This window comes from Nerophis lumbriciformis, linkage group LG11 (genome assembly GCF_033978685.3).
Source record: "Nerophis lumbriciformis linkage group LG11, RoL_Nlum_v2.1, whole genome shotgun sequence".
Classification (NCBI taxonomy): domain Eukaryota; kingdom Metazoa; phylum Chordata; class Actinopteri; order Syngnathiformes; family Syngnathidae; genus Nerophis; species Nerophis lumbriciformis.
Genome location: NC_084558.2, coordinates 52,955,828 through 52,971,955, shown reverse-complemented (window position 1 = coordinate 52,971,955; position 16,128 = coordinate 52,955,828). Strand labels below are relative to the sequence as shown.

Genomic DNA, 16,128 nt, shown 5'->3' with positions numbered 1-16,128 from the left:
TTTGACCCCCTTAACATGCTTCAAAACTCACCATATTTGACCCACACATCAGGACCTGCGAAAATTGCTTTTTTAAAAAAAAAAAAAAAACGAACCAAAACTCAAAATTGCGCTCTAGCGCCCCCTAGGGAAAAAAAAAAACTAGACTGCCTGTAACTCCCACTAGGAAGGTCGGAGAGACATGAAACAAAAGCCTCTATGTAGGTCTGACTTACACCTACCTTTCATAATTGTACATCCTCGGGCAAAAATCAACAGGAAGTTGGCAATTCCCCCTTCAAGACAAAAAAGTACTAAAAACAGTCACTTTTGCCTCTTTGAGCTGTAATTTGACCCCCTTAACATGCTTCAAAACTCACCATATTTGACCCTCACATCAGGACCTGCGAAAATTGCCTTTTTAAAAAAAAAAAAACCGAACCACAAAACTCAAAATTGCGCTCTAGCGCCCCCTAGGAAAAAAAAAAAACTAGACTGCCTGTAACTCCCACTAGGAAGGTCGGAGAGACATGAAACAAAAGCCTCTATGTAGGTCTGACTTACACCTACCTTTCATAATTGTACATCCTCGGGCAAAAATCAACAGGAAGTTGGCAATTCCCCCTTCAAGACAAAAAAGTACTAAAAACAGTCACTTTTGCCTCTTTGAGCTGTAATTTGACCCCCTTAACATGCTTCAAAACTCACCATATTTGACCCACACATCAGGACCTGCGAAAATTGCCTTTTTTTAAAAAAAAAAAACCGAACCACAAAACTCAAAATTGCGCTCTAGCACCCCCTAGAAGAAGAAAAAAACTAGACTGCCTGTAACTCCCACTAGGAAGGTCGGAGAGACATGAAACAAAAACCTCTATGTAGGTCTGACTTACACCTACCTTTCATAATTGTACATCCTCGGGCAAAAATCAACAGGAAGTTGGCAATTCCCCCTTCAAGACAAAAAAGTACTAAAAACAGTCACTTTTGCCTCTTTGAGCTGTAATTTGACCCCCTTAACATGCTTCAAAACTCACCATATTTGACCCACACATCAGGACCTGCGAAAATTGCCTTTTCAAAAAAAAAAAACGAACCACAAAACTCAAAATTGCGCTCTAGCGCCCCCTAGGAAAAAAAAAAAAACTAGACTGCCTGTAACTCCCACTAGGAAGGTCGGAGAGACATGAAACAAAAACCTCTATGTAGGTCTGACTTACACCTACCTTTCATAATTGTACATCCTCGGGCAAAAATCAACAGGAAGTTGGCAATTCCCCCTTCAAGACAAAAAAGTACTAAAAACAGTCACTTTTGCCTCTTTGAGCTGTAATTTGACCCCCTTAACATGCTTCAAAACTCACCATATTTGACCCACACATCAGGACCTGCGAAAATTGCCTTTTTTTTTTTTTTAAACCGAACCACAAAACTCAAAATTGCGCTCTAGCGCCCCCTAGGAAAAAGACAAAACTAGACTGCCTGTAACTCCCACTAGGAAGGTCGGAGAGACATGAAACAAAAACCTCTATGTAGGTCTCACTTACACCTACCTTTCATAATTGTACATCCTCGGGCAAAAATCAACAGGAAGTTGCCAATTCCCCCTTCAAGACAAAAAAGTACTAAAAACAGTCACTTTTGCCTCTTTGAGCTGTAATTTGACCCCCTTAACATGCTTCAAAACTCACCATATTTGACTCACACATCAGGACCTGCGAAAATTGCCTTTTCAAAAAAAAAAACGAACCACAAAACTCAAAATTGCGCTCTAGCGCCCCCTAGGAAAAAAAGAAACTAGACTGCCTGTAACTCCCACTAGGAAGGTCAGAGAGACATGAAACAAAAACCTCTATGTAGGTCTCACTTACACCTACCTTTCATAATTGTACATCCTCGGGCAAAAATCAACAGGAAGTTGGCAATTCCCCCTTCAAGACAAAAAAGTACTAAAAACAGTCACTTTTGCCTCTTTGAGCTGTAATTTGACCCCCTTAACATGCTTCAAAACTCACCATATTTGACCCACACATCAGGACCTGCAAAAATTGCCTTTTTTGTTTTTTAAAAACCGAACCACAAAACTCAAAATTGCGCTCTAGCGCCCCCTAGGAAAAAAAAAAACTAGACTGCCTGTAACTCCCACTAGGAAGGTCGGAGAGACATGAAACAAAAGCCTCTATGTAGGTCTGACTTACACCTACCTTTCATAATTGTACATCCTCGGGCAAAAATCAACAGGAAGTTGGCAATTCCCCCTTCAAGACAAAAAAGTACTAAAAACAGTCACTTTTGCCTCTTTGAGCTGTAATTTGACCCCCTTAACATGCTTCAAAACTCACCATATTTGACCCACACATCAGGACCTGCGAAAATTGCCTTTTCAAAAAAAAAAAACGAACCACAAAACTCAAAATTGCGCTCTAGCGCCCCCTAGGAGAAAAAAAAAAAACTAGACTGCCTGTAACTCCCACTAGGAAGGTCGGAGAGACATGAAACAAAAACCTCTATGTAGGTCTGACTTACACCTACCTTTCATAATTGTACATCCTCGGGCAAAAATCAACAGGAAGTTGGCAATTCCCCCTTCAAGACAAAAAAGTACTAAAAACAGTCACTTTTGCCTCTTTGAGCTGTAATTTGACCCCCTTAACATGCTTCAAAACTCACCATATTTGACCCACACATCAGGACCTGCGAAAATTGCCTTTTCAAAAAAAAAAAACGAACCACAAAACTCAAAATTGCGCTCTAGCGCCCCCTAGGAAAAAAAAAAAAACTAGACTGCCTGTAACTCCCACTAGGAAGGTCGGAGAGACATGAAACAAAAACCTCTATGTAGGTCTGACTTACACCTACCTTTCATAATTGTACATCCTCGGGCAAAAATCAACAGGAAGTTGGCAATTCCCCCTTCAAGACAAAAAAGTACTAAAAACAGTCACTTTTGCCTCTTTGAGCTGTAATTTGACCCCCTTAACATGCTTCAAAACTCACCATATTTGACCCACACATCAGGACCTGCGAAAATTGCCTTTTTTTTTTTTTTTAAACCGAACCACAAAACTCAAAATTGCGCTCTAGCGCCCCCTAGGAAAAAGACAAAACTAGACTGCCTGTAACTCCCACTAGGAAGGTCGGAGAGACATGAAACAAAAACCTCTATGTAGGTCTGACTTACACCTACCTTTCATAATTGTACATCCTCGGGCAAAAATCAACAGGAAGTTGCCAATTCCCCCTTCAAGACAAAAAAGTACTAAAAACAGTCACTTTTGCCTCTTTGAGCTGTAATTTGACCCCCTTAACATGCTTCAAAACTCACCATATTTGACTCACACATCAGGACCTGCGAAAATTGCCTTTTCAAAAAAAAAAACGAACCACAAAACTCAAAATTGCGCTCTAGCGCCCCCTAGGAAAAAAAGAAACTAGACTGCCTGTAACTCCCACTAGGAAGGTCAGAGAGACATGAAACAAAAACCTCTATGTAGGTCTCACTTACACCTACCTTTCATAATTGTACATCCTCGGGCAAAAATCAACAGGAAGTTGGCAATTCCCCCTTCAAGACAAAAAAGTACTAAAAACAGTCACTTTTGCCTCTTTGAGCTGTAATTTGACCCCCTTAACATGCTTCAAAACTCACCATATTTGACCCACACATCAGGACCTGCAAAAATTGCCTTTTTTGTTTTTTAAAAACCGAACCACAAAACTCAAAATTGCGCTCTAGCGCCCCCTAGGAAAAAAAAAACTAGACTGCCTGTAACTCCCACTAGGAAGGTCGGAGAGACATGAAACAAAAGCCTCTATGTAGGTCTGACTTACACCTACCTTTCATAATTGTACATCCTCGGGCAAAAATCAACAGGAAGTTGGCAATTCCCCCTTCAAGACAAAAAAGTACTAAAAACAGTCACTTTTGCCTCTTTGAGCTGTAATTTGACCCCCTTAACATGCTTCAAAACTCACCATATTTGACCCACACATCAGGACCTGCGAAAATTGCCTTTTCAAAAAAAAAAACGAACCACAAAACTCAAAATTGCGCTCTAGCGCCCCCTAGGAGGAAAAAAAAAAACTAGACTGCCTGTAACTCCCACTAGGAAGGTCGGAGAGACATGAAACAAAAACCTCTATGTAGGTCTGACTTACACCTACCTTTCATAATTGTACATCCTCGGGCAAAAATCAACAGGAAGTTGGCAATTCCCCCTTCAAGACAAAAAAGTACTAAAAACAGTCACTTTTGCCTCTTTGAGCTGTAATTTGACCCACTTAACATGCTTCAAAACTCACCATATTTGACCCACACATCAGGACCTGCGAAAATTGCCTTTTAAAAAAAAAAACGAACCACAAAACTCAAAATTGCGCTCTAGCGCCCCCTAGGAAAAAAAAAAACTAGACTGCCTGTAACTCCCACTAGGAAGGTCGGAGAGACATGAAACAAAAACCTCTATGTAGGTCTGACTTACACCTACCTTTCATAATTGTACATCCTCGGGCAAAAATCAACAGGAAGTTGGCAATTCCCCCTTCAAGACAAAAAAGTACTAAAAACAGTCACTTTTGCCTCTTTGAGCTGTAATTTGACCCCCTTAACATGCTTCAAAACTCACCAAACTGAACGCACACATCAGGACTGGCAAAAATTGTGATCTAATAAAAAAACCTAACCCCAAATTTAAAAATTGCGCTCTACCGCAATTTTTGAATAAAACGGAGAAAAAACTGCTCCTCGGAAGAAAAAAATGACAAAACTGCCTGTAACTCCCACTGGGAAGGTCGGAGAGACATGAAACAAAAACCTCTATGTAGGTCTCACTTAGACCTACATTTCATAAATTGACAACCCCCAGCAAAAATCAACAGGAAGTTTGCTATTCCCCCTTCAAAACAATTGTTTTGTAAAAACCGGTCACCTTCCTTCAAAAACAATCTCCTCTGAGCGCGTTTGTCGTTTCGCCTTCAAACTAACACAGGAGAGAGATTGAACCCTTGTGATTACAATGACAGAAGCGCTTTTTTTCTAATTGCTCCGGTTTTGATTTTATGACCCTTCAAAGACCCGCTGCGCTGCGGTTTTTTTAAGATGGCTGCTTAAAAGCAGGAAGCACCAACGTGCCCACACAATGCAGACAAGGTAGGTACACTAGACAAAAGTCTTGGGACACTTCAGACTAAAAGTAGACAAAAGTATTGGGACACTTATGACTATCACTGGACAAAAGTATTGGGACATTTAGGACTAGCACCTGCCAAATATGCGGGCCCGACCAATGCTGCTTGCAGCTTTAATTATTATTGTTGTGTATTGTTTTGTTGGATTGATTAATAAAATAAAATAAACAAATAAATAAATTAAAAATTAAAAATAGATGGATTCTTTTTTTTTTTTTTTTTTTTACATAGATACAAGTTTTTATTTTATTTTATAAATAACAATACATTTTTTAAATACGTTTTAGGACATCCTCATAGATGTTCCGAAAAAGTTTCATTATAATTATCATACCAAATTACACATTGTCGGAATCGTTTTGAAGTGAGAATCGATTCGGAATCTCATCTTTACCCCAGGAATCGAATCGATCATTTTCATATCACCCCTGCAGCCACCTGGACCTTTTAACTTTCACTTTCGCTTATGGTGTACGAACAGTGCGAAAGCCGTCACTTTTGAACACCTTCTCCAGACAAGCGCGTGCTTTCTGCTGACGTCATCACAACATCCAGTTCCAGGAGTCTTAAAGTATTGCGACTGACAGTTGTGTGCACCACTAAACTCACCCCAACTTCAGCATGTTGATCATGTCAAAGTTGACCACGTCAAACACTTTCATGGCCTGGTCGTCGCCCACAGAGCAGAGGAGGGCGCCCTCTGCGCTCACCGCGATGCTCTCGATCACGCCTGCCAGAAAACAACAACAACAACAACAACAACAAGTTGTACGGTTAACGACGGAACCCTGCGGACTGTAAAAGGACTGGGCGACAAAGCCTACCAAGATGGCTCCGGAAGTGCTTGACAAACTCGATTCCCTCGCCCTCGTTCTTCTTCCAAAACTTGACGTGGCCGTCCTGGCTGGCCGTGATGATGAAGTCTGTCCTGGAGAGATCAGTACTGCTTTTCATCCTTTCATTGTTGCTTTTGTTTGGGCTTTTAGGTGTAAATGTGTGAATGCATCGGCCGATAATCGGTGACTATAATTGCCATTTTACAAAAGCAGTGAAGTTGTCACGTTGTGTAAATGCATACCTGCCAACTTTTGAAATCAGAAAAACCTAGTAGCCAGGGTCCAGGACAAAGTCCTGGTGGGGGGTTCACTTCGCCCCCCGAAGCAAAATGATTATTAGCATTCCGACAGGTTAAAATGTTGCTAAAACCATCACTTTTCTATCAGTCACAGTGACTTTTCAAAACAAAAATATTACAGCAGAAATCATATGGGTTGATTGACATGTTTATTCTGTAAGCTAACTTCAATAGTTTGAAATTATTTTGACAGTTAATGCCAGTTATCCTGTCAACCTTTCACAAGACTTCAATTTGTTAATTGAAAGTATAAACACTTTTTACAGTAAACAAATGGTAAAACAGTACTAAACAATTCCATTAAAAAAAAAAATTGGTGTCATTATTGTCAGTAGAAACATTTAAGTCCCATCTCAAAACTCATTTGTATACTCTAGCCTTTGAATAGCCCCCCTTTTTTAGACCAGTTGATCTGCCGTTTCTTTTCTTTTCTCCTCTGCTCCCCCCTATCCCTTGTGGAAGGGGAGACACACAGATCCGGTGGCCATGGATGGGGTGCTGGCTGTCCGGGGTCGGGACCCGGGGTCGGGACCCGGGGTGGACCGCTCGCCTGTATATCGGTTGGGAACATCTCTGCGCTGCTGACCCGTCTCCGCTCGGGATGGTTTCCTGCTGACCCCACTGTGGACTGGACTCTTACTGTTATGCTGGATCCACTATGGACTGGACTCCCACAATATTATGTTAGACCCACTCGACATCCATTGCATTCGGTCTCCCTAGAGGGGGGGGGTTACCCACATATGCGGTCCTCTCCAAGGTTTCTCATAGTCATTCACATCGACGTCCCACTGGGGTGAGTTTTTCCTTGCCCTTATGTGGGCTTTGTACCGAGGATGTCGTTGTGGCTTGTGCAGCCCTTTGAGACACTTGTGATTTAGGGCTATATAAATAAACATTGATTGATTGATTGATTGATTATTAACTTTCTGTCCAAGCTTGTATAATCTACTGCCTTGTTCAATTGTCAAAAATATTCTGTGCCTAAAATTCACATTTCTATCACAATTATCATACTGTAAACATGGTAAGCTAACTTCATTAGAATTAATAGTCCTGTCAATAGCATGGAATTACAATTCAAATGTAGTTTTTTTTGTAAGCCTTTCAAAAGAATTCAAAATATGAAAAATTAATGACAATTAATTTAAGCCATCAGACACTTGAAAAGTGGCACATCACATCTCTAATGTAATCATTTGAACTTCCATCCATCCATCCATCCATCTTCTTCCGCTTATCCGAGGTCGGGTCGCGGGGGCAGCAGCCTAAGCAGGGAAGCCCAGACTTCCCTCTCCCCAGCCACTTCGTCCAGCTCCTCCCGGGGGATCCCGAGGCGTTCCCAGGCCAGCCGGGAGACATAGTCTTCCCAGCGTGTCCTGGGTCTTCCCCGTGGCCTCCTACCGGTCGGACGTGCCCGAAACACCTCCCTAGGGAGGCGCTCGGGTGGCATCCTGACCAGATGCCCGAACCACCTCATCTGGCTCCTCTCCATGTGGAGGAGCAGCGGCTTTACTTTGAGCTCCCCCCGGATGACAGAGCTTCTCACCCTATCTCTAAGGGAGAGCCCCGCCACCCGGCGGAGGAAACTCATTTGGGCCGCTTGTACCCGTGATCTTGTCCTTTCGGTCATGACCCAAAGCTCATGACCATAGGTGAGGATGGGAACGTAGATCGACCGGTAAATTGAGAGCTTTGCCTTCCGGCTCAGCTCCTTCTTCACCACAACGGATCGATACAGCGTCCGCATTACTGAAGACGCCGCACCGATCCGCCTGTCGATCTCACGATCCACTCTTCCCTCACTCGTGAACAAGACTCCAAGGTACTTGAACTCCTCCACTTGGGGCAAGATCTCCTCCCCAACCCGGAGATGGCACTCCACCCTTTTCCGGGCGAGAACCATGGACTCGGACTTGGAGGTGCTGATTCTCATCCCAGTCGCTTCACACTCGGCTGCGAACCGATCCAGTGAGAGCTGAAGATCCTGGCTAGATGAAGCCATCAGGACCACATCATCTGCAAAAAGCAGAGACCTAATCCTGCAGCCACCAAACCGAATCCCCTCAACGCCTTGACTGCCCTAGAAATTCTGTCCATAAAAGTTATGAACAGAATCGGTGACAAAGGGCAGCCTTGGCGGAGTCCAACCCTCACTGGAAAAGTGTCCGACTTACTGCCGGCAATGCGGACCAAGCTCTGGCACCGAGCATACAGGGAGCGGACCGCCACAATCAGACAGTCCGAAACCCCATATTCTCTGAGCACTCCCCACAGGACTTCCCGAGGGACACGGTCGAATGCCTTCTCCAAGTCCACAAAACACATGTAGACTGGTTGGGCAAACTCCCATGCACCCTCAAGGACCCTGCCGAGAGTATAGAGCTGGTCCACAGTTCCACGACCAGGACGAAAACCACACTGTTCCTCCTGAATCCGAGGTTCGACTATCCGGCGTAGCCTCCTCTCCAGTACACCTGAATAGACCTTACCGGGAAGGCTGAGGAGTGTGATCCCACGATAGTTAGAACACACCCTCCGGTTCCCCTTTTTAAAGAGAGGAACCACCACCCCGGTCTGCCAATCCAAAGGTACTGCCCCCGATGTCCACGCGATGCTGCAGAGTCTTGTCAACCAAGACAGCCCCACAGCATCCAGAGCCTTAAGGAACTCCGGGCGGATCTCATCCACCCCCGGGGCCTTGCCACCGAGGAGCTTTTTAACTACCTCAGCAACCTCAGCCCCAGAAATAGGAGAGCCCACCACAGATTCCCCAGGCACTGCTTCCTCATAGGAAGACGTGTTGGTGGGATTGAGGAGGTCTTCGAAGTATTCCCTCCACCGATCCACAACTTCCGCAGTCGAGGTCAGCAGAACACCATCCGCACCATACACGGTGTTGGTAGTGCACTGCTTCCCCTTCCTGAGGCGGCGGATGTGGCTATGAAAGTAGCTTACCACCACCAGGTGTGAATGAATGATGGGTTCTACATGTAAAGCGACTTTGGGTACTTAAAAAAGCGCTATATAAATCCCAGTTGTTATTATTATTATTATTATTGTTGTTACGCGATTTCGTGAATAAAACTTAAAAAAAAAAAAAAATGTAATTAATGAAAAAACTTATTTTTTATCACTGCAACCGTAACCCGGAATAGGTTGATGAAAACCGTACTAATTACGGGAAAACCGGAGTAGTTGGCAGGTATGTAAATGGTAAATAAAAAGAGAATACAACAAATCCTTTTCAACTTATATTCAATTGAATAGACTGCAAAGACAAGATATTTCATGTTCACACTGAGAAACTACATTTTATTTTTGCAAATAATCATGAACTTAGAATTTAATGGCATTTTTGAAGTGGAATTCTTTCCCATTCTTGCTTGATGTACAGCTTAAGTTGTTCCTTCTGCTATTTTAGCCTTCACACATTTTCAATGTCTGGACTACAGGCAGGCCAGTCTAGTACCCGCACTCTTTTACTATGAAGCCACTCTGTTGTAACACGTGGCTTGGCATTGCTGGAATAAGCAGGGGCGTCCATGATAACGTTGCTTGGATGGCAACATACAGTGGGGCAAAAAAGTATTTAGTCAGCCACCAATTGTGCAAGTTCTCCCACTTAAAATGATGACAGAGGTCTGTAATTTTCATCATAGGTACACTTCAACTGTGAGAGACAGAATGTGGAAAAAAAAATCCAGGAATTCACATTGTAGGATTTTTAAAGAATTTATTTGTAAATTATGGTGGAAAATAAGTATTTGGTCAATAACAAAAATTCTACTCAATACTTTGTAATATAACCTTTGTTGGCAATAACAGAGGTCAAAAGATTACTATAGGTCTTTACCAGGTTTGCACACACAGTAGCTGGTATTTTGGCCCATTCCTCCATGCAGATCTTCTCGAGAGCAGTGATGTTTTGGGGCTGTCGCCGGGCAACACGGACTTTCAACTCCCTCCACAGATTTTCTATGGGGTTGAGGTCTGGAGACTGGCTAGGCCACTCCAGGACTTTCAAAGGCTTCTTACGGAGCCACTCCTTCGTTGCCCGGGCGGTGTGTTTGGGATCATTGTCATGCTGGAAGACCTAGCCACGTTTCATCTTCAAAGCTCTCTCTGATAGAAGGAGGTTTTGGCTCAAAATCTCACCATACATGGCCCCGTTCATTCTTTCCTTAACACGGATCAGTCGGCCTGTCCCCTTAGCAGAAAAACAGCCCCAAAGCATGATGTTTCCACCCCCATGCTTCACAGTAGGTATGGTGTTCTTGGGATGCAACTCAGTATTCTTCTTCCTCCAAACACGACGAGTTGAGTTTATACCAAAAAGTTATATTTTGGTTTCATCTGACCACATGACATTCTCCCAATCCTCTGCTGTATCATCCATGTGCTCTCTGGCAAACTTCAGACGGGCCTGGACATGCACTGGCTTAAGCAGGGGGACACGTCTGGCACTGCAGGATTTGATTCCCTGTCGGCGTAGTGTGTTACTGATGGTAACCTTTGTTACTTTGGTCCCAGCTCTCTGCAGGTCATTCACCAGGTCCCCCCGTGTGGTTCTGGGATTTTTGCTTACCGTTCTCATGATCATTTTGACCCCACGGGATGAGATCTTGCGTGGAGCCCCAGATCGAGGGAGATTATCAGTGGTCTTGTATGTCTTCCATTTTCTGATAATTGCTCCCACAGTTGATTTTTTCACACCAAGCTGCTTGCCTATTGTAGATTCACTCTTCACAGTCTGGTGCAGGTCTACAATTATTTTCCTGGTGTCCTTCGACAGCTCTTTGGTCTTGGCCATAGTGGAGTTTGGAGTCTGACTGTTTGAGGCTGTGGACAGGTGTCTTTTATACAGATAACCAGTTCAAACAGGTGCCATTAATACAGGTAACGAGTGGAGGACAGAAGAGCTTCTTAAAGAAGAAGTTTCAGGTCTGTGAGAGCCAGAGATCTTCCTTGTTTGAAGTGACCAAATACTTATTTTCCACCATAATTTACAAATAAATTCTTTAAAATTCCTACAATGTGAATTCCTGGATTTTTTTTCACATTCTGTCTCTCACAGTTGAAGTGTATCTATGATGAAAATTACAGACCTCTGGCTTTATTTTAAGTGGGAGAACTTGCACAATCGTGGCTGACTAAATACTTTTTTGCCCCACTGTATGTTGCTCCAAAAGCTGTATGTACCTTTCAGCATTAATGGTGCCTTCACAGATGTATAAGTTACCCATGCCTTGGGCACTAATACACCCCCATACCATCACACATGCTGCCTTTTACACTTTGCGCCTATAACAATCCGGATGGTTCTTTTCCTCTTTGTTCACAGTTTCCAAAAACAATTTGAAATGTGGACTCGTCAGACCACAGAACCCTTTTCCACTTTGCATCAGTTCATCTTAGGTGAGCCCAGCGAAGTGTTTCTGGGTGTTGTTGATAAATGGCTTTGACTTTGCATAGTAGAGTTTTAACTTGCACTTACAGATGTAGCTGTCATGTCTGTGTGACCATGTTTTGTATTAGTCATGTTTTGTTTTGTTTAGTTATTGGACTCTTTAGTTTCTGGCTTTTCACTCCCTTGTCTTGTTTCCATGGTTACCCATTAGTGTCACCTGTTTCACGTTTGGACATTGTGCATTCTTGTTTGTCACCATAGCAACCCATTAGTTTTCACCTGTCACGTCACGCACCTGTTTCACGTTTTGAGTCACGCACCTGTTTACGTTAATCATGTCTGTAGTATTTAAGTTCATTGTTTTCAGTTTGTCTTTCTGGTGACATCCCACATTTATACTCTCCACACACGCTTTTTCATGCCGTTTTTTCATCCAAGTAAGTTTTCTTTATTCATGCCATAGTTTGCAAGTTTTGTTTAATTGTTCATAATTTCTGCCTTTGTGCAAGTTTTGTACTTCCGCCCTTGTGCGCGCCTTTTGTTTGATCCTTTTTTTTTTGTAGTTATAGTGTTTAAATAAATCATGTACACCCCTTCACGCCACGTATGGTCCAAATCTTTTGCACCTCGGGAGAACAAACCACGCCACAGTCCCAGTCATGACAGTAGCGACCAACTGTAGTTACTGACAGTGGTTTTCTGAAGTGTTTCTCAGCCCATGTGGTGATATCCTTTACACACTGATGTCGCTTTTTGATGCAGCACCACCTGAGGGATCCAAGGTGCGCAATATCATGGCTTACGTGCAGTGATTTCTCCAGATTCTCTGAACCTTTTGATAATATTACAGACCGTAAATGGTAAAATCTCAAAATTCCTTGCAATAGCTGGTTGAGAAATGTTGTTCTTAAACAATTTGCGCAGGCATTTGTTGACAAAGTGGTGACCCTCGCCCCGTCCTTGTTTGGGAATGACTGCGCATTTCATGGAAGCTGCTTTTATACCCAATCATGGCACCCACCTGTTCCCAATTAGCCTGTTCACCTGTGGGATGTTCCAAATAAGTGTTTGATGAGCATTCCTCAACTTTCTCACTCTTTTTTGCCACTTGTGCCAGCTTTTTTGAAACACGTCGCAGGCATCAAATTCCAAACGAGCTCATATTTGCAAAAAATAACAAAAGTTTCTCAGTTCAAACGTTAAATATCTTGTCTTTGCAGTCTATTCAATTTAATTTAAGTTGAAAAGGATTTGCAAATCATTGTATTCTCTTTTTATTTACCATTTACACAACGTGACAACTTCACTACTTTTGGGGGTTTGTACACAAAAAGCATGGACCACAATCACCAATCAAGTGTTCTAGTGATTGAAGAGAGTGGGAACGACTTACTTGGAACAAACAATGTGAGTGATGACATCTCTGTGCATGTAACTCTTCTCGTACATAGCAGCTGAAGGCAGGTTGTCCAAGTACACGCGTTCATATTCTAGCACTAGAATAGAATAGAATAGAAAGTACTTTATTGATCCCTGGGGGAAATTCAGCACCACAGTTCGCTCACAATAGATAATAAACACTTAGGTATTTTTTTTACATGTGAATAATATAAATACAGTCTATTATACAGCATTATTCACATGTGAATAACATAAATACAGTCTGTTATACAGCATTATTCACATGTGAATAATATAAATAAAGTCTATTATACAGCATTATTCACATGTGAATAATATAAATACAGTCTATTATACAGCATTATTCACATGTGAATAATATAAATACAGTCAATTATACAGCATTATTCACATGTGAATAATATAAATACAGTCTATTCTACAGCATTATTCACATGTGTATAATATAAATGCAGTCTATTATACAGCATTATTCACATGTGGATAATATAAATACAGTCTATTATACAGCATTATTCACATGTGAATAAAATAAATACAGTCTATTATACAGCATTATTCACATGTGAATAACATAAATACAGTCTATTATACAGCATTATTCACATGTGAATAATATAAATACAGTCTATTATACAGCATTATTCACATGTGAATAACATAAATACAGTCTATTATACAGCATTATTCACATGTGAATAATATAAATACAGTCTATTATACAGCATTATTCACATGTGAATAATATAAATACAGTCTATTATACAGCATTATTCACATGTGAATAACATAAATACAGTCTATTCTACAGCATTATTCACATGTGAATAATATAAATACAGTCTATTATACAGCATTATTCACATGTGAATAATATAAATACAGTCTATTATACAGCATTATTCACATGTGAATAACAAATACATTCTATTATACAGCATTATTCACATGTGAATAATATAAATACAGTCAATTATACAGCATTATTCACATGTGAATAACAAATACATTCTATTATACAGCATTATTCACATGTGAATAACATAAATACAGTCTATTCTACAGCATTATTCACATGTGGATAATATAAATACAGTCTATTATACAGCATTATTCACATGTGAATAACAAATACATTCTATTATACAGCATTATTCACATGTGAATAATATAAATACAGTCTATTCTACAGCATTATTCACATGTGGATAATATAAATACAGTCAATTATACAGCATTATTCACATGTGAATAACAAATACATTCTATTATACAGCATTATTCACATGTGAATAATATAAATACAGTCTATTCTACAGCATTATTCACATGTGGATAATATAAATACAGTCAATTATACAGCATTATTCACATGTGAATAACAAATACATTCTATTATACAGCATTATTCACATGTGAATAACAAAAATACAGTCTATTATACAGCATTATTCACATGTGAATAATATAAATACAGTCTATTCTACAGCATTATTCACATGTGGATAATATAAATACAGTCAATTATACAGCATTATTCACATGTGAATAACAAATACATTCTATTATACAGCATTATTCACATGTGAATAATATAAATACAGTCTATTATACAGCATTATTCACATGTGAATAACATAAATACAGTCTATTCTACAGCATTATTCACATGTGGATAATATAAATACAGTCAATTATACAGCATTATTCACATGTGAATAACAAATACATTCTATTATACAGCATTATTCACATGTGAATAATATAAATACAGTCTATTATACAGCATAATTCACATGTGAATAATATAAATACAGTCTATTATACAACATTATTCACATGTGAATAGCATAAATACAGTCTATTGTACAGCATTATTCACATGTGAATAATATAAATACAGTCTATTATACAGAATTATTCACATGTGAATAACATAAATACAGTCTATTATACAACATTATTCACATGTGAATAACATAAATACAGTCTATTGTACAGCATTATTCACATGTGAATAATATAAATAAAGTCTATTATACAGCATTATTCACATGTGAATACTATAAATACAGTCTATTACACAGCATTATTAACATGTGAATAACATAAATAGTCTATTATACAGCATTATTTACATGTGAATAACGTAAATACAGTCTATTATACAGCATTATTCACATGTGAATAATATAAATAAAGTCTATTATACAGCATTATTCACATGTGAATAATATAAATACAGTCTATTATACAGCATTATTCACATGTGAATAACAAAAATACAGTCTATTATACAGCATTATTCACATGTGAATAATATAAATACAGTCAATTATACAGCATTATTCACATGTGAATAACAAATACATTCTATTATACAGCATTATTCACATGTGAATAATATAAATACAGTCTATTCTACAGCATTATTCACATGTGGATAATATAAATACAGTCAATTATACAGCATTATTCACATGTGAATAATATAAATACAGTCAATTATACAGCATTATTCACATGTGAATAACAAATACATTCTATTATACAGCATTATTCACATGTGAATAATATAAATACAGTCTATTCTACAGCATTATTCACATGTGAATAATATAAATAAAGTCTGTTATACAGCATTATTCACATGTGAATAATATAAATAAAGTCTATTATACAGCATTATTCACATGTGAATAATATAAATACATTATACATTTACAGTACAGTCAAAAGGAACATATGCATTATACAGTCTGATGGCAACAGTAGCTCGTTAGCAAAAATTGTGGCTATTTTGTAAATATACTGTTAGCCGAACACTGTAAAAAGCCCAGACTGAACACATGGTGTACTTGGTTGACTTATTAGGCAAAAAGAGAATAGTACAGACAACATTTAAGTTAGAAGAGGCCACTTTAGGCATGTAATGTCGGGCTGGGGCAGTAACACTGTTTAACTGTGTCACCTCATAGGGAAATAAACATACAGA

At 39.9% G+C, this 16,128-nt stretch overlaps 1 protein-coding gene across 1 annotated transcript in view; it reads right to left on the bottom strand.

Moving 5' to 3' along the window:
* The window catches only part of ppwd1 (peptidylprolyl isomerase domain and WD repeat containing 1), a 44,446-nt gene that overhangs the window by 28,145 nt on the left and 173 nt on the right, over window positions 1-16,128 (bottom strand). Inside the window, exons 2-4 of the mRNA XM_061966028.1 lie at window positions 13,105-13,207; window positions 5,991-6,094; window positions 5,776-5,896 (exon numbers count right to left, since the gene is read on the bottom strand). Of these exons, the coding sequence (XP_061822012.1) occupies window positions 5,776-5,896; window positions 5,991-6,094; window positions 13,105-13,207 (328 nt within the window). The remainder of the gene's footprint in view (window positions 1-5,775; window positions 5,897-5,990; window positions 6,095-13,104; window positions 13,208-16,128) is intronic.